Here is a 15319-nt window from a genome sequence, read left to right on the forward strand (position 1 = left end):
AACCAGTGGAAAGGAAAGCACAGCACAGTGTTGGCTGGGCTTTGTTGCCTCTCCCATGACAGGGACAAAAGCCCGGGTGGTTCCACAAAAGTTCCTTTTGGATCCACAAAAGCCCTGGTGGTTGAGATAGGGACAAACCGGGCAGGTAAGCCCAAGAACCTTGTCCTAAGAGCCAGGATGCCCTGTCCCAAGGTGAAACCCTGATCCAACTTTTTGTAGCTGCCGCTTGATTGCTAGGCACAGAGAGCAGCGTAATGTAATGTAATGTAATGTAATGTAATGTAATGTAATGTAATGTAATGTACAGTGGTGCCTCGCAAGACGAAAAGAATCTGTTCTGTGATTCTCTTCGTCTAGCGGTTTTTTCGTCTTGCGAAGCAAGCCCATTGACGGATTAGCGGATTAGCGCTATTAGCGCTATTAGCGGCTTTTAGCGGCTTTTAGCGGCTTATCGGCTTATCGGATCAGCTGATAAGCGGCTTAGCGGCTTAGAAAAAGGGGGGGAAAGGAAAAAACCCGCAGGAACTCGCAAGACATTTTCGTCTTGCGAAGCAAGCCCATAGGAGATTCGTTTTGCGAAGCACCTCCAAAACGGAAAACTCTTTCGTCTAGCGAGTTTTCCGTCTTGCGAGGCATTCGTCTTGCGGGGCACCACTGTAATGTAATGGATGACATTTTGCCACCCCTCCCTGGTTCTCTTGCTTAGGCATAGGTCCATGTGGAATAGGCAGTGGGGGCAAGTGGTTGGGTTTTGTTCTGGCAATGCCTCCTTTTTGCTCCATTTGCTCCTGAGCTGTGGGGTGGCGCTGTCATGCACCGGCTCCACTGCCCGATTTGCCTTGGCTGCAGAGTCTAAGGGGAAGATCCAGCTGTTCTTGACAGCAAGTTTCCTGGCAGCGTTCTGAAGCGTCTGCCCTAGGCAGCTTCTCCCAGCTGTCTCATGGCAGGGCCTGTCCTGCAATGGAAAGTTCCACAGCGGCACCAGATGCTGACGGCGTTGCACAAAGTCCTTCATCTGTTGGATGCTAGCATGGAGGCAGCAGCATTGGTATATATGTTTATAGCTACAATATTCTCCTAAGGACAAAAGCCTTGGATTTCCTCCAGGACTCAAGCATTTCTTTTCTTTTCCATTCTCTGCTGTGAACTTGTGAACTGAAGCGAGGCAAATCTCCTGAAAGGCAATCTCATGTGGAAACATCTCTTCTGTTTCTTAAACGTTGAGCAAAGTTTAATGCATTTTAATGTTTCATGTATTTTGCGTCCTGATTCCTCCCTCCCTTTTCCCTCCCTCCCCTCTTCGAACGCAGTGCTGTGCCGATGAGAAATGGGGCGACTGGAGGCCACATCTGGCTGCTATCCTGTCCAACCGCGTGGGAGAGGCAGATCTGAACTCCAGAGCCATTGTCACCATGGGAGAGACGCTGGGTGAGGAGACCCACCAAGGACCCACAATTCCAGCTCCTGTTCTTAAGCCCCGAGAGCAGCGTGGCTGCTTCCCACACCGCTCCAGCTTCATAGGAACGGAGGAATCGTGAGGAAGGGGTGGGGCCCACTAGGGAAGAACCACAGGGATAGGGCCCAGGTCTAACTTTGGATACTAGCACCGTTCTTCCCATGGGATCCCACCTACCCCATATTCTCCCTCCATTTATAATAATAATACTAATAATTTATTATTTGTACCCCGCCTATCTGGCTGGGCTTCCAACAAAGATTAAAAACACATTAAAATGTCACATATTAAAAACTTCCCTGAACAGGGCTGCCTTCAGATGTCTTCTAAATGTCAGGTAGTTGTTTATCGCTTTGACATCTGACGGGAGGGCGTTCCACAGGGCGGGCGCCACTACCAAGAAGGCCCTTTGCCTGGTTCCCTGTAACCTCACTTCTCTCAGTGAGGGAACCGCCAGAAGGCCCTCGGAGCTGGACCTCAGTGTCTGGGCAGAACTGTGGGGGTGGAGAGGCTCCTTCAGGTATACTGCACCGAGGCCATTTCTCCCTCTATTGTTCATTTATATAAAATCTGGTGATGATGAAAAGCGACAACACTCGCTAGGAGGGTTATACCAGGAGACCCCTGGTCTCTCAGCTCCATTATTGGACTGATTGGAGACACTGACTCAGGACCGCTAAGGTCACCTTGGGCAATATTTAGCCACAGCCACATTGGGTCCTGCTTCCCACTGTGGATTTTGATGCTGACGTTCACTATGGAGTTTGCGAACTGGGTGTTGTGCTTGTGTTTTATCAGTGTTAGAGATGTAAGGGAGGGAAAACCCTTTTCAAAAACAAAACCCCGCATTCCCTGTATTACAGCAGGGGTTGGCTGCAGCACTTACGGTATAATGCATATCGCAATGTCTTCTTAGGGGACACGGGTAGTGCTGTGGGTTAAACCACAGAGGCTAGGACTTGCTGATCAGAAGGTCGGCGGTTTGATTCCCTGCGACAGGTTGAGCTCCCGTTGCTCGGTCCCTGCTCCTGCCAACCTAGCAGTTCGAAAGCACCTCAAAGTGCAAGTAGATAAATAGGTACCACTCTGGCGGGAAGGTAAACAGTGTTTCCGTGTGCTGCTCTGGTTTCGCCAGATGCAGCTTAGTCATGCTGGCCACATGACCCGGAAGCTGTCTGTGGACAAACGCCGGCTCCCTCGGCCAATAAAGCAAGATGAGCGCCACAACCCCACAGTTGTCCGCAACTGAACCTAACGGTCAGGGGTCCCTTTACCTTTACCTTTTAATCTCTTTTTATCCTTCCATGATGCAATATGCTCCTCTTTTTACCTATCCAGCTGGAAAAGGATTAACAGAAGCTGCTCACCTCTGCTACCTAGTGGCAGACGTCCCCTTTGGCCACTACGGAGTCAAAACAGACCGCATGGTGTTGCTGGGCAGTAGCCAGAGGTGAGTGAGAATGGAAAGGTCCAACTTAATTAGCAGCGCTTGGCATTTCTGTAGCTCACTTCAAGCATTCAAAGTGGCACATTAGCTCAGCATTACAATGCTGCTTTGAAGCCAGCCAAGTTTCCTTCTCTGTTGCAGGGGTTCAAAAACGGGAGAGCAGTTGTCTCCTTAAGCCCTTCCAGCGAGGGCATGGCTGTGAGATGAGACTGGCTTAGGGCAAGGGGTGCAGACTGGCGAGGCAGAAGGACTTTGCTTGGCCCGCTCTTGTGCTTTTGCCTTGTGTCCCTTGATGTGCAATGTCATGTTGGGTACTGTATATGGCAAGCTGCTGCTTGAGGAGGCATCATCCGCTATGCTCTTTTGCCAGGCTAACTGATTTTTACTGCATGGTGGCAACTGATATGATAATATAGTGGTACCTCTGGTTGCAAACGGGATCCGTTCCAGAGTCCCGCTCGCAACATGAAAAGCCCGCAACCTGAAGTGCCGTATCTGCGCAGGTTCGTGGTGCGATTTGGCGCTTGTGCGCATGTACGAAGCATGATTTAGCGCTTCTGCGCATGCGCGAGCGGTGAAACCCAGAAGTAATGCTTTCCGGTACTTCCGGGTCGCCGCAGGACGCAACCTGAAAAAAGGTAACGCGAAGCAAACGTAATATGAGGTATGACTGTAGAAGGGATGTAGGAACTGGCTCTAGCAATCCTTTTTTTATAAAAAGAAAAAAGAAAAGAAAAATATTTCTGATAGGGTTGAGCGGAAGGGCTAGGGTTATGCATGTATAATTACAGCACTATGCCTGTGCAAACCTACACCTATTCATTATTTTCCAAGTTCCTGCCCCAAGGCCTAATGTGACATTTCCATCGATAGCCAGATATATGGGCTTGACGCGTATTGTGGAAATACCAGCTGTGGGCATGGAGTGTAATGCCACAACCTGGCCACACGAGGTCACTGTAGCTCTAAACTAATCTTAAGTTACGGGATGAACTAAAGCTCACTTTGCCCGCTGTGCAGTATTTAGGAGTCTTGGACAGGAAACTAGATTTACAGCATTTAGCTTCTTCCGAAGCTGAGAGATGGCACTTCAGTATCCAACCAGCAAATCTTGAGATGCCTGTGGTCTCCTTGCCAGCAACATTCCACAGCCGGACCAAAGTTACTCTTGCTGGAGTCAGAGTAGAACCAAAACGGAATTTTGCAATAGGCTTAAATTCAGTACCACCCCCTCGCCGAATCTGAACTCAACATTTGGCAATTTATGCTTCATTGCTATTGTGTGCCCTGTTTCTGATATTGTGAAACTGGTGTATGCACGATAGGGCTGACGTTATTGCGTGTCACCTGTCAAATCTTGTATTTGTTGAGTGAGACACATAAGTCACAGTCCAGTCCTGGCTTCTGCCACATGCCAGCTGCCACTCTGCGATCCTTTGATTCTCTGTACACGTGCTTCCACGACCAGTGAGACAGACAGAGGTTTGGGTTTTCTGCGTCTTCTAAAGTGCCCCACTGAAGTCAGCTTCTTGTAAGGTGAGACATGCCGGCTGCAAACGATTTAGTCATTCACCTTAAGAGGCTCCGCTAAGGTTAAAAATCCAATTTAAAGAGCGAACAGTTCCACTTATGCTAATGGTGCTCTGGCTAGATAAAAAGGAAAGGATTTTAACGATTCATTTCACCTTTCAACCATTCGCTCCTTATTAGAATTACAGGTCTAAACAAGCCTTGCGTCTTCAAGCAACACATGTAACTGACAACTGTGGTGCTGTTGATTGTAGCTCCTTCGGAATCAGGGCATTTGGTGGGGAGGGACACAACAGTTCTCTAAAAGGAAATCTAATCGGACTTTCTGCCACCTCAAAGCTGAGCCTCAACTTCTGTTGCCAGAGGGGATCCAGCAGCCGCCCATCTGTTGTGGCACTCCCCACGTCCCATGCTGTGCTTTGTACTGGGATTAACTGGTTCAGCTACCTATGGCAACCCTTGGCTTGTAGGTTAGCTGCTTAGCATGGGAAATACATAACTTGGACGGAAAAGTTTCTAGTTGTAGTTTAACTAACTAGTCTGGAGCAGAACAAGGCAGCCGCACTTGCTTGGGGTATAAATAATAAATTATTATTTTTGCATTCTCTCAGAGAGTAGCTCCAAGCTGACCTCTCAGCTCGAGGTCTGAGAGAGAAGTATGAGGAGAGAAATAATCTTGGTGTATATTTCAAACCCACACAAACAAACGTCAGTTAGCGCCACCACATTTGAAGTAGAAATATATATATATAAAATATAAAAATATTGCCCAGTGGCACCTTAGAGACCAACTAAGTTTGTTCTTGGTATGAGCTTTCGTGTGCATGCACACTTCTTCAGATACACTGAAAGTGTGCAAGAAAGAACAAACTTAGTTGGTCTCTAAAGTGTCACTGGACATTTTTTAAATTTTTTTTTTTATATTTCTACTGCGTCAGACCAGAGCCTGGCGTGCTCTGGTCCATGGGGTCACGATGAGTTGGACACGACTAAATGACTAAACAACAACAACTGTGTCAGACCAACATGGCTACCTACCTGAATCTAGAACATTTGAAGTAGAACCACGGAGACTGTTGGACAAATGTCTCATAGTTCTGGGAAAGCTGTAAAAAGTTTGTTGAATATGGCCTCTATGACTGCTGTGCAGTTAATGTGTTCTTAGTTGGAAAGGTTAGGATACAGCTCAGCTTGTATTAAGGCGAGTGAAGTTTGTAGAGAGGGGGGAATGTAGAGAGGGGGACCTCCAGATGTCCTAGACTGCCGTGTTGCGCTTCCTTCTGGTGTTAAACTGATACCACGCAGAGTTGCTGCTCTCCTTTCCTGTTCTTTCTCCTTTCTTATTTGACCCACCACGGGAGAGGAGGCATTTTGTGTGTCTCCGCTGAGATCAGTGAGCCTCTTTCTTGCCTTTCCAACATAGTTAAATAAAACTAGGAGCTCTTTACCATCAAGCACATATTTGCTATGATAAACTTAGCTTTCTTATTTTCCATACTAAAGGCCTCCGTGTAATTGCTTCCAAGGTAAGCGTGTTCCTCCAAGGGATTTCAGTGCAAAGTTCAGACTTTCGCCGACGCATATAAACTCTGAATGCTATCAGTGATGGGGAGCTCAAAGGGAGAAAACAAGGTTCTTTATTATCCCAGCCTTCCCTCTCCCTTGGTCTTCATTTCTTTTTTTCTCCAAGCAAGCTCTATTGTAGCAGAGAAGCCAAGTCTGGCTTGGTTCAGCAGGCACTGAAGGGAGGAAGGAAGGAAGGATGGATTTAACCAGCATGGCATTGGAGATTTTGAATTCTGGTGCTGGAGGAGACTCTTGAGAGTCCCATGGACTGCAAGAAGATCAAACCTCTCCATTCTTAAGGAAATCAGCCCTGAGTGCTCACTGGAAGGACAGATCGTGAAGCTGAGGCTCCAACACTTTGGCCACCTCATGAGAAGAGAAGACTCCCTGGAAAAGACCCTGATGTTGGGAAAGATGGAGGGCACAAGGAGAAGGGGACGACAGAGGATGAGATGGTTGGCTAGTGTTCTCGAAGCTACCAGCATGAGTTTGACCAAACTGCGGGAGGCAGTGGAAGACAGGAGTACCTGGCGTGCTCTGGTCCATGGGGTCACGAAGTGTCGGACACGTCTAAACGACTAAACAACAAGCACGAGAAGGGAAAGCCAATGTTTAATTTATTGAAAGCATTCAGATACTGCCCTAAATTATCTCTGACTCCAGGATGGCTTACACAGTTCAAAATTTGAAAGAATACGCCTCTAGCTGCAACACACCTTCTTTAGCTGAGTGAGGAATAATGAAACAAACCGCAACAGGTTCAGTAACAAAACTGCCAGGACATTTGCAAAGCTAAGCATGCTATGGGTACGGGTTCAAACTGGATGAGGGACTGCATCATGTTGAGATTCTTGCATTGCAGGGGATGGACTAGATAACCCTCGGGATCCCTTCTAATTCTACAGTTCTACGATTCTATGGGGACGCGGGTGGCACTGTGGGTTAAACCACAGAGCCTAGGACTTGCCGATCAGAAGGTCGGCGGTTCGAATCCCCGCGATGGGGTGAGCTCCCGTTGCTCGGTCCCTGCTCCTGCCGACCTAGCATTTCGAAAGCACGTCAAAGTGCAAGTAGATAAATAGGTACTACTCCTGCGGGAAGGTAAATGGCGTTTCCGTGCGCTGCTCTGGTTTGCCAGAAGCGGCTTAGTCTTGCTGGCCACATGACCAGCTGTACACCGGCTCCCTCTGCCAATAAAGCGAGATAAGCGCCGCAACCCCAGAGTCGGCCACAACTAGACCTAATGGTCAGGGGTCCCTTTACCTTTACCTTACGATTCTATGATACCGTGAGGAGTGGAAGACTTCTTTCCAAGCATCTGACTTGAAGCATTAAACCCCCCCCCCCAGCCTGCTTGGTATTTTGCACATCAACAGAAAGAAGCAGCCAGTTTTAGCTGAGTGGTGTGGTGCCTTAAGACATGAAACCTCTTAGCTTAGAATTAGAAAAAGGAAATGCCCGTCTGCTTAGAGAAGGAAGAAAGTGGCACGGACTCTGGTCTCTGCTAACTCTGCATTTACTAGGGCTAGGTGCTTTTAAAAACTGGTTTAATTAATAGATTTGTCAACCAGTGCTTTAGTTGATGGACTGATGATGAGGTTCTCAAATTGTTGTTGTTATAATATTTTATCCCATCTGGCTGGGCCTCGCCAGGCATTCTGGGAGGCTCCCAACAAAATATTAAAAACACGATGTCAGGGGTTCAGGAGCAGAGGCGAGGGCAAGGGAGGAAACAGAGAGCGAGGGGGAGGAGGCCGAAGAAAAGATGAGTGATGACGACGACCCGAGATCTCCGAGTCTTTCCAGTGAATCAAAAGATTCACAGAAAGGAGCGCCAGTGGCCAGAGCAAGGGGGGAGCCTAGGGGGACACCCCAGGAAGAAGGGTCCAGAGGGGGCTCAGAGGGGAGCAGTTGGAAATCAGGACCAGCGTCACCAACAGAGAGCAGGGGAGAAGAAGGGCGCCAGGTATCAAGCGCTGGCAGCTCGCAGCAGAGGGGAGGGCATGAGTCAGGAGTGGCCACACCTCCATCGGGGAGCGAAGAAACGGTCAGGCAGAAAGTGGAAGGTTGGGCGCGCGCGCCAAGTTCAAATGCACAGGAAGGTGGCGCAGTAAGCAGCCCGGAAAGGGAGCCAGGTCCTAAAGCCCGGCGCAAGGAGACAGGAGGGTCCGGGGGGTCAGCGTCAGAAGAATCCCGGAAGGAAGAGACCACGGGGGGCAGAGGGACCCAGAGAAGAACGGTCAGGCGGAAAAGGTGGAGTAAGGCTAGGGTATTAAGCTGGTGTACAGGGGGCGGAGACTCAGACGGAGCTTCGCCGGTCTAACCCATAAGACGTAGAGCTGCACGCGGCAGCTTGAGAATGGAAACTGTAACTCAATAAAGACTTTTATAAAGTGAACGCTGGCTAGCGTGATCCTCTGTGAGCTAGGATCTGGAAGCAGCTCTGACAGTAAGCTCCGTCTCCAGTTGTGGGCATCTGCAGCCTCGCGGAGAGGAGAGAAGGCGGGTGCCTACTAGCGAGCTCACGAACGGCAGACAATATGACGGCCGAACAGCAGATAGCGGATCTCAGAGAAGCAGTGACACGACTGAATGCCGAGATACTTGCATCCAGGAAGAGAGAGGAGGACGCAGCTGCCGCCTACAGAGATCTCCAGGTCAGGTTGGAAATGCTTACGAAGCAAGGGCAACTGACACCCAGACCGGAGGGGATTGGGTTGGGGAGACGAACAGGCGGTCTAGTCTCTCACTTCGATGGGAATTTACAACAGTACCCCAACTTTAGAGCAGATGTAATGTGTGCACTGCAACTGCTGGACAAAGACTTTAGAGATGAGCAAGAGAAGGTGGGATTTATCATGTCCCATTTGCATGGAGATGCTAAAGCATGGCTGCGCAATTTGTGGAGAGATAAGGATCCGGCGCTCCAAAATGCGGATGCCTTTATTAAAGCGATGGATGGGTGCTTTTTATCAAGCATAGACGTGGATCTTGCCCGGAAGGAGGTACATGGACTGAAGCAGGGGAGGGCCAGTGTAAGGCAGTATCATGCCCGCTTTTTTGCATTGGTCAGTGCCCTGGAATGGGACAGAGATTCGGCTCCAGTCAGAGACCTGTTTTGGGAAGGATTGAACAGCGCGGTTAAAGACGAAATTGCAAGGGGGGAGAGACCCCGGAGCACGCAGGAGATCGTTCAGAGGGCGCTGGCGGTGGGGGTGCATCTGGAAGAACGTCCATGGAGCAGGGACGAAGGGCGTGGAGGGCGCGAACCAGCCAGGGGCTACTCCTTCCTTCCCAGAGAAGCAGCGCGTGCGCAATCCACGCCTCCGCCAGGAGGAGGAGCGGAACCTATGGAGGTTGGAGCTGCAAGGGCTCAGTCAGCAACCAGAGCCCTAGCACCGGGAGCAGTGAAAGCGAAGCCTCCTAGAGGGAACAGGAAGTGTTACATCTGTGACAATCCCCAGCATATGGCGAAAGAGTGTCCCCAGAGGCTCCACAAGCACACTGCAGCCTCAGCAATGGTAACTGCAGCAACGCAGCAAGGAGAACCACAGCAGGGAAACGACGGAGTCTGGCTGGAGACAGAGGCACTGGGGCCCAGCCAGACGTGTCAGTGAAGCAGTCCCCAGAGATTTTGCAGCCCACAGACCCCCCCTCCTGCCCAAACCAGTAGTGCGGCTCACCGCATCGCTCCAGCTGCCCAATGGCCTCACCATGGACGTGCCGATCACCATTGACTCAGGAAGCAATGCGGACTTTATAGGGCAAGACTTTGTCGACCGGCACGCTATACAGTTACTGCCTGCCACACTGCCCCTGCAGGTCGTCACGGTGGATGGCAGGGAGCTGCTCGGGGGGCAAGTGGTGAAGCAAACGCCACCAATGGTGATGCGACTTGGGAATCACAAGGAAGTCATCAGCTTCAATGTCACTCAACTATCGGACACGCCTATTGTATTGGGCATGAGTTGGCTGGACAAGCACAGCCCGACGCTGGCGTGGTACCAGAGGCAGCTGACCTTCGGCTCTTCCTATTGTGCTGAACACTGCATCCTGCCCCGGCAGGAAGGAGAGGAAGAGGAGTCACAGCTGCAGCTAGGGACGCTGCAAGCGGTTCCCCACAAGTACGCAGAATTTTTGGAGGTTTTCTGCGAGAAGGAGGCGGACAAGCTACCCCCCCACAGACCGTACGACTGCAAGATTGACCTCCTACCAGGGGCGGCGTTGCCAAAAGGGAAGCTGTATTCCATGTCTGAGGACGAATTACAGGAACTCAAAGAGTTCATACATCACAATTTGGAGCGCGGTTTCATCCGAGAGTCCAAGGCAGTGGGGGGCAGTCCTGTATTCTTTGTCAAGAAGAAAGACACGCCCCAAAAAAGGCTCGTAGTGGACTACCGGACCTTGAACGCGGTGACCGCGCCATCGGACTTCCCCATGCCCAGGATAGACGACCTCCTCGCGACGGTGCGCAAGGGATGCGTCTTCACCAAGTTGGACCTGCGAGGGGCATACAACCTCATTCGCATGCGGGAAGGCGATGAGTGGAAGACAGCCATGTTCACGCCCCTGGGCACCTACGAATGCAGAGTTATGCCTTTTGGATTGCAAAATGGCTCCCACTGTTTTCAAGCTTTCATGCATCACGTGCTGGCGGGGCTTCTCTACAAGAAGTGTGTCTGTTTCCTGGATGACATACTCATCTTTTCTGACTCGCAGCAGGATCACGACAGAGACGTCAAGGAAGTGCTGAGCAGACTGCAGCAGCATAGGCTCTACGCCAAGCTGGAAAAATGTCAGTTCGACGTGTCGGAGGTGGACTTCCTGGGCTACAGGTTGTCCGACAAGGGGCTCGCCATGGACAGCGCCAAGGTTCACGCGGTTTTGGATTGGAAAAGTCCGCGCAACAGGAAGGAGGTCCAGCGGTTTGTCGGCTTTGCGAACTTCTATCGCAAGTTTATCAAGGGGTTTGCGATGCAGACGGCGGCCATCACAGACACGCTCAGCTCCAAGAAGAAGAAGTTCATCTGGACGGAGCAGGCGGAGCAGTCCTTTCAGGCACTCAAGTGTCTCTTCGCGTTGGAAGAGCAGCTACTACACGTCGACCCCAGCAGACCGATGAGGGTGGAGACGGACGCCTCAGACAGAGCCGTGGGAGCGGTGCTGTTGCAGCAAGACCCGCAGGGGGCGTGGAGACCGGGAGCATTCTACTCCAGGAAGCTCACCAAGTCAGAACAGAACTACACCATCTGGGACAGGGAGTTGTTGGCCATTCATGCAGCCTTTAAGGCGTGGAGGCACTTCCTGATCGGAGCCAAGCACACGGTGCAGGTCCGCACGGACCACAAGAACCTGGAGCACTGGCGCACGGCGCGGTTCCTGAACCAGAGGCAGATACGTTGGGCAGAGTTCTTTGCGGACTTCGACTTCCGCATAGAGTATGTCCCGGGGGACACCAACATCATGGCGGACGCCCTCTCCCGTAAACCGCAATACCTCGAGGAGGCGACGCCAGCGGCGGCCATGCACATCTTCGCACCGACAGCGTGGGCGTGCGCTTCCGCGACTGTTGACCTGGAGGCGGTTCGACGTGCGTTGCAGGACGACTCCTTCGCGCGAGCGAAGATGGCAGAGGCACGCAGGGGCACGACGGCGACCGGCGAGTTCCAGGTTCGAGACGGATTACTCCTCCGTAAAGGGGCCATCTACGTGCCGGGGGACGATCTTCGCGCCAAGGTACTGCAGCAGTTGCACGACGCGCCCACCGCTGGGCACTTTGGCACAGAGAAGACGATAGAATTAGTAGCCAGAGACTTCTGGTGGCCCAGAATGAGAGGGGAAGTCGCGGACTACGTGGCGAGGTGCGACACCTGCCAGAGGGCCAAACCAGTACACAGACCGCCGGCGGGACTGCTGGAACCGCTGCAAACCCCGTTCGAACCATGGGAGAGAGTGGCCCTGGACTTTGTCACGGATCTGCCCAGCTCGAGAGGCAAGACGGCAGTGCTAGTGGTGGTGGACTTGTTCTCCAAGATGGCACATTTCATTCCATGTGCAAAGGTGGCCACGGCGGAACAAACCGCCAAACTGTTCATAGATCACGTGTTCAAGGTTCACGGTCTGCCGCGGTCTATACTGTCCGACCGGGGTCGGCAGTTCATCTCAAACTTCTGGCAGAAGCTGATGGGCTTCCTGAACGTCAAGATCAACCTGGCTTCGGCTAGACACCCGCAGACCAACGGACAAGCGGAGCGGGTCAATGCCATCATGCAGCAGTACCTGAGATGTTATGCGAATCAACAGCCCGCGACGTGGGTGGATTACCTGCCTCTCGCCGAGTTCGCCTACAACAACACGAAGCACGTGTCCACGGGGGTGACGCCGTTCTTCGCCAACAACGGAAGGCACCCCAGAACCTTCCCGGGATTGGAAAGAATGGGGGAGGGGGAGCCGCAGACAGCAGACGCGTTCGCGTCGGAGTTGCAGGAGGTCCACGATCAGCTTCGGCGGCACCTGGAGCTGGCCAAGCACGCATACAAGGTACAAGCAGACAAACACAGGAGGGTTGGTGAAGAGATCCATGTGGGAGACTGGGTCTGGTTGGCAGCCCACGCAGTGCCGGCCAGGTCGTTAGCGAAGAAGAAACTAGGGTATAAACAACTGGGACCCTACCAAGTCGAAGAGCAGGTCAACCCGGTAGCCTTCAGGCTGATGCTTCCGGAGGGCTCCAGGATGCATCCGGTGTTCCACAGATCGGTGCTCACTCCCTACAAGACACCTCACAGATTTCAGGAACCAGGAACGGCGCCGAGTCCGCTCCGAGAGGGAACCGAGCAAAGGGGAGTGCCACAGGAGGAGCCCATCAACGAGGTCACAGAGATTTTGGACTCGAGATGGGGAGAAGAGGGAGTAGAATACCTTCTCGCCAGAGAGGGCACCCCGGCCAGTGCCAACAGCTGGGTGCCGGGCTACGCTTTGGAGGAACCTCTGCTCAAAGACGAGTTTCATGCCCTCTTCCCACACAGGCCCATGCCAGCAGACTTTTTCGACGATTGGCTTTTCACACCGACGCTTTCAGCCAGCACGTTCCAGGGGTTCGACTCGGACGAGGAACCGACAATGGACACATGTTCCCCGGAGGGGTCACCCTCGGGATCTGCCTCAGAACCCTCGTATTGGTGGGACGATAGACCAGAGGAACAGTGGCGCAGGAAGTGGCTGGAGGTTCCAGGTCGAGCGACGGACCCGGGAACGACTGAGGCGGAGACGGACGTGGACATGTACGGGGAGGATTTTGGGTTCGAGCACGGAGGCACAGAGATGGAAGTGGAGGTGACCGTTGTCGACGAGCGCAGGGAGGAAGAACCGGAAGTCTTCAGTTGGAGGCCCGCCACGGGAAGCGAACTGTATCCGGCATTCGTCCCCATGACACTGCAGCACCCAGCTCCCGCACCGGAAGGAGGGGAGGGGGGAAGGGGGGGCTTCGAGGGGGGGATGGATGTCAGGGGTTCAGGAGCAGAGGCGAGGGCAAGGGAGGAAACAGAGAGCGAGGGGGAGGAGGCCGAAGAAAAGATGAGTGATGACGACGACCCGAGATCTCCGAGTCTTTCCAGTGAATCAGAAGATTCACAGAAAGGAGCGCCAGTGGCCAGAGCAAGGGGGGAGCCTAGGGGGACACCCCAGGAAGAAGGGTCCAGAGGGGGCTCAGAGGGCAGCAGTTGGAAATCGGGGCCAGCGTCACCAACAGAGCGCAGTGGAGAGGAAGGGCGCCAGGTATCGAGCTCTGGCAGCTCGCAGCAGAGGGGAGGGCATGAGTCAGGAGTGGCCACACCTCCATCAGGGAGCGAAGAAACGGTTAAGCGGAAAGTGGAAGGTTGGGCGCGCGCGCCAAGTTCAAATGCACAGGAAAGTGGCGCAGTAAGCAGCCCGGAAAGGGAGCCAGGTCCTAAAGCCTGACGCAAGGAGACAGATGGGTCCGGGGGGTCAGCGTCAGAAGAGTCCAGGAAGGAAGAGACCACGGGGGGCAGAGGGACCCAGAGAAGAACGGTCAGGCGGAAAAGGTGGAGTAAGGCTAGGGTATTAAGCTGGTGTACAGGGGGCGGAGACTCAGACGGAGCTTTGCCGGTCTAACCCATAAGACGTAGAGCTGCACGCGGCAGCTTGAGAATGGAAACTGTAACTCAATAAAGACTTTTATAAAGTGAACGCTGGCTAGCGTAATCCTCTGTGAGCTAGGATCTGGAAGCAGCTCTGACACACGATAAACCGTCAAACATTAAAAACTTCCCTAAACATGCGTGCCTTCAGATGTTTCCTAAAAGTCAGGTAGTTGTTTATTTCCTTGACATCTGATGGGAGGGCGTTCCACAGGGCGGGGGCCACTACCAAGAAGGCCCTCTGCCTGGAATGTGCTTGTGGACTCTGTTTCATACAACAAATCCTAACACGGATAAAATAAACAAAATAGTAAGCAAGCAAAATTGAAGAGTTAATAATTTAAGAGAGAGTTAAAAAGCCTATGTATATCCAGCAGGTAAGAATGACTGATGTATTTTATAGGCTGTCATTCAAAATATTGCGACTAATACATCTCTGGTTTTCCATCTTCTAGAAGCAAACTGGACAATTCCAATGTAGATAATCTGGGCATTCTTCAAAGCAAGGGGGCAATAATCGTTATACAAGCATCTTTGTAGTAGGGGCAGCATAAAAGGACATGGTCTGTGGTCTATAGGAGAAGCCGTACCTTCTGCTTCGTCTTTTTCTGAACCAGGGAACAGAAAAGTAAACACATTCTCTGAGTTGTGCAGACAAACTCCAATTAGCGAGGGCAAACTGGTGGGACTATAAGCCACAGAAACGTTTGTTTATTTTAAAGGCTTTTTTATATATAAAGCTATTTTGGTTCTTGCGTCTTACTTTAGTAAGGAATGTAATGGAGGGTAGGTGGGAATTAAAAATATTATTTCATTCTAGCAATGGCAACTAGCTTTGGTTTATTAAGTGTAGGTTGTGTGACATTTCCTTTCACTTATCCGAAGGGCTGATCTACTGGCGTTTCTGTAATTTGCAGATTTGTTTAAGCCTAACTGATTAACCAGTTAATGGGTGGGTGAGTAATGAACTGAAATGAATTCAGTGGCTGCTGCCAGCTCCAGGCGTTGGAAGAAAGGCTTGCAGCTTCAACATGCAGTCAGAAATGACTCTTGTTGGATTCAGTGTGTTAGGGATGGGGGCATGTGATGAAAAAGTCCGCTGGACCAGAGGTTGGGTGATGCAGTGCCTGGGCAACCCACCAGAGTGCTCAGCTTTAGCCTCCT

General features: G+C 51.7%; 1 protein-coding gene across 1 annotated transcript in view; it reads left to right on the top strand.

Annotated features, from left to right (window-relative positions):
• The window catches only part of SEC16B (SEC16 homolog B, endoplasmic reticulum export factor), a 65616-nt gene that overhangs the window by 17437 nt on the left and 32860 nt on the right, over positions 1–15319 (top strand). The window contains exons 13-14 of the mRNA XM_081194564.1: positions 1311–1428; positions 2795–2906. Of these exons, the coding sequence (XP_081050690.1) occupies positions 1311–1428; positions 2795–2906 (230 nt within the window). The remainder of the gene's footprint in view (positions 1–1310; positions 1429–2794; positions 2907–15319) is intronic.

Source organism: Podarcis bocagei, assembly GCF_964188305.1.
Source record: "Podarcis bocagei genome assembly, chromosome: 5".
Lineage (NCBI taxonomy): Eukaryota > Metazoa > Chordata > Lepidosauria > Squamata > Lacertidae > Podarcis > Podarcis bocagei.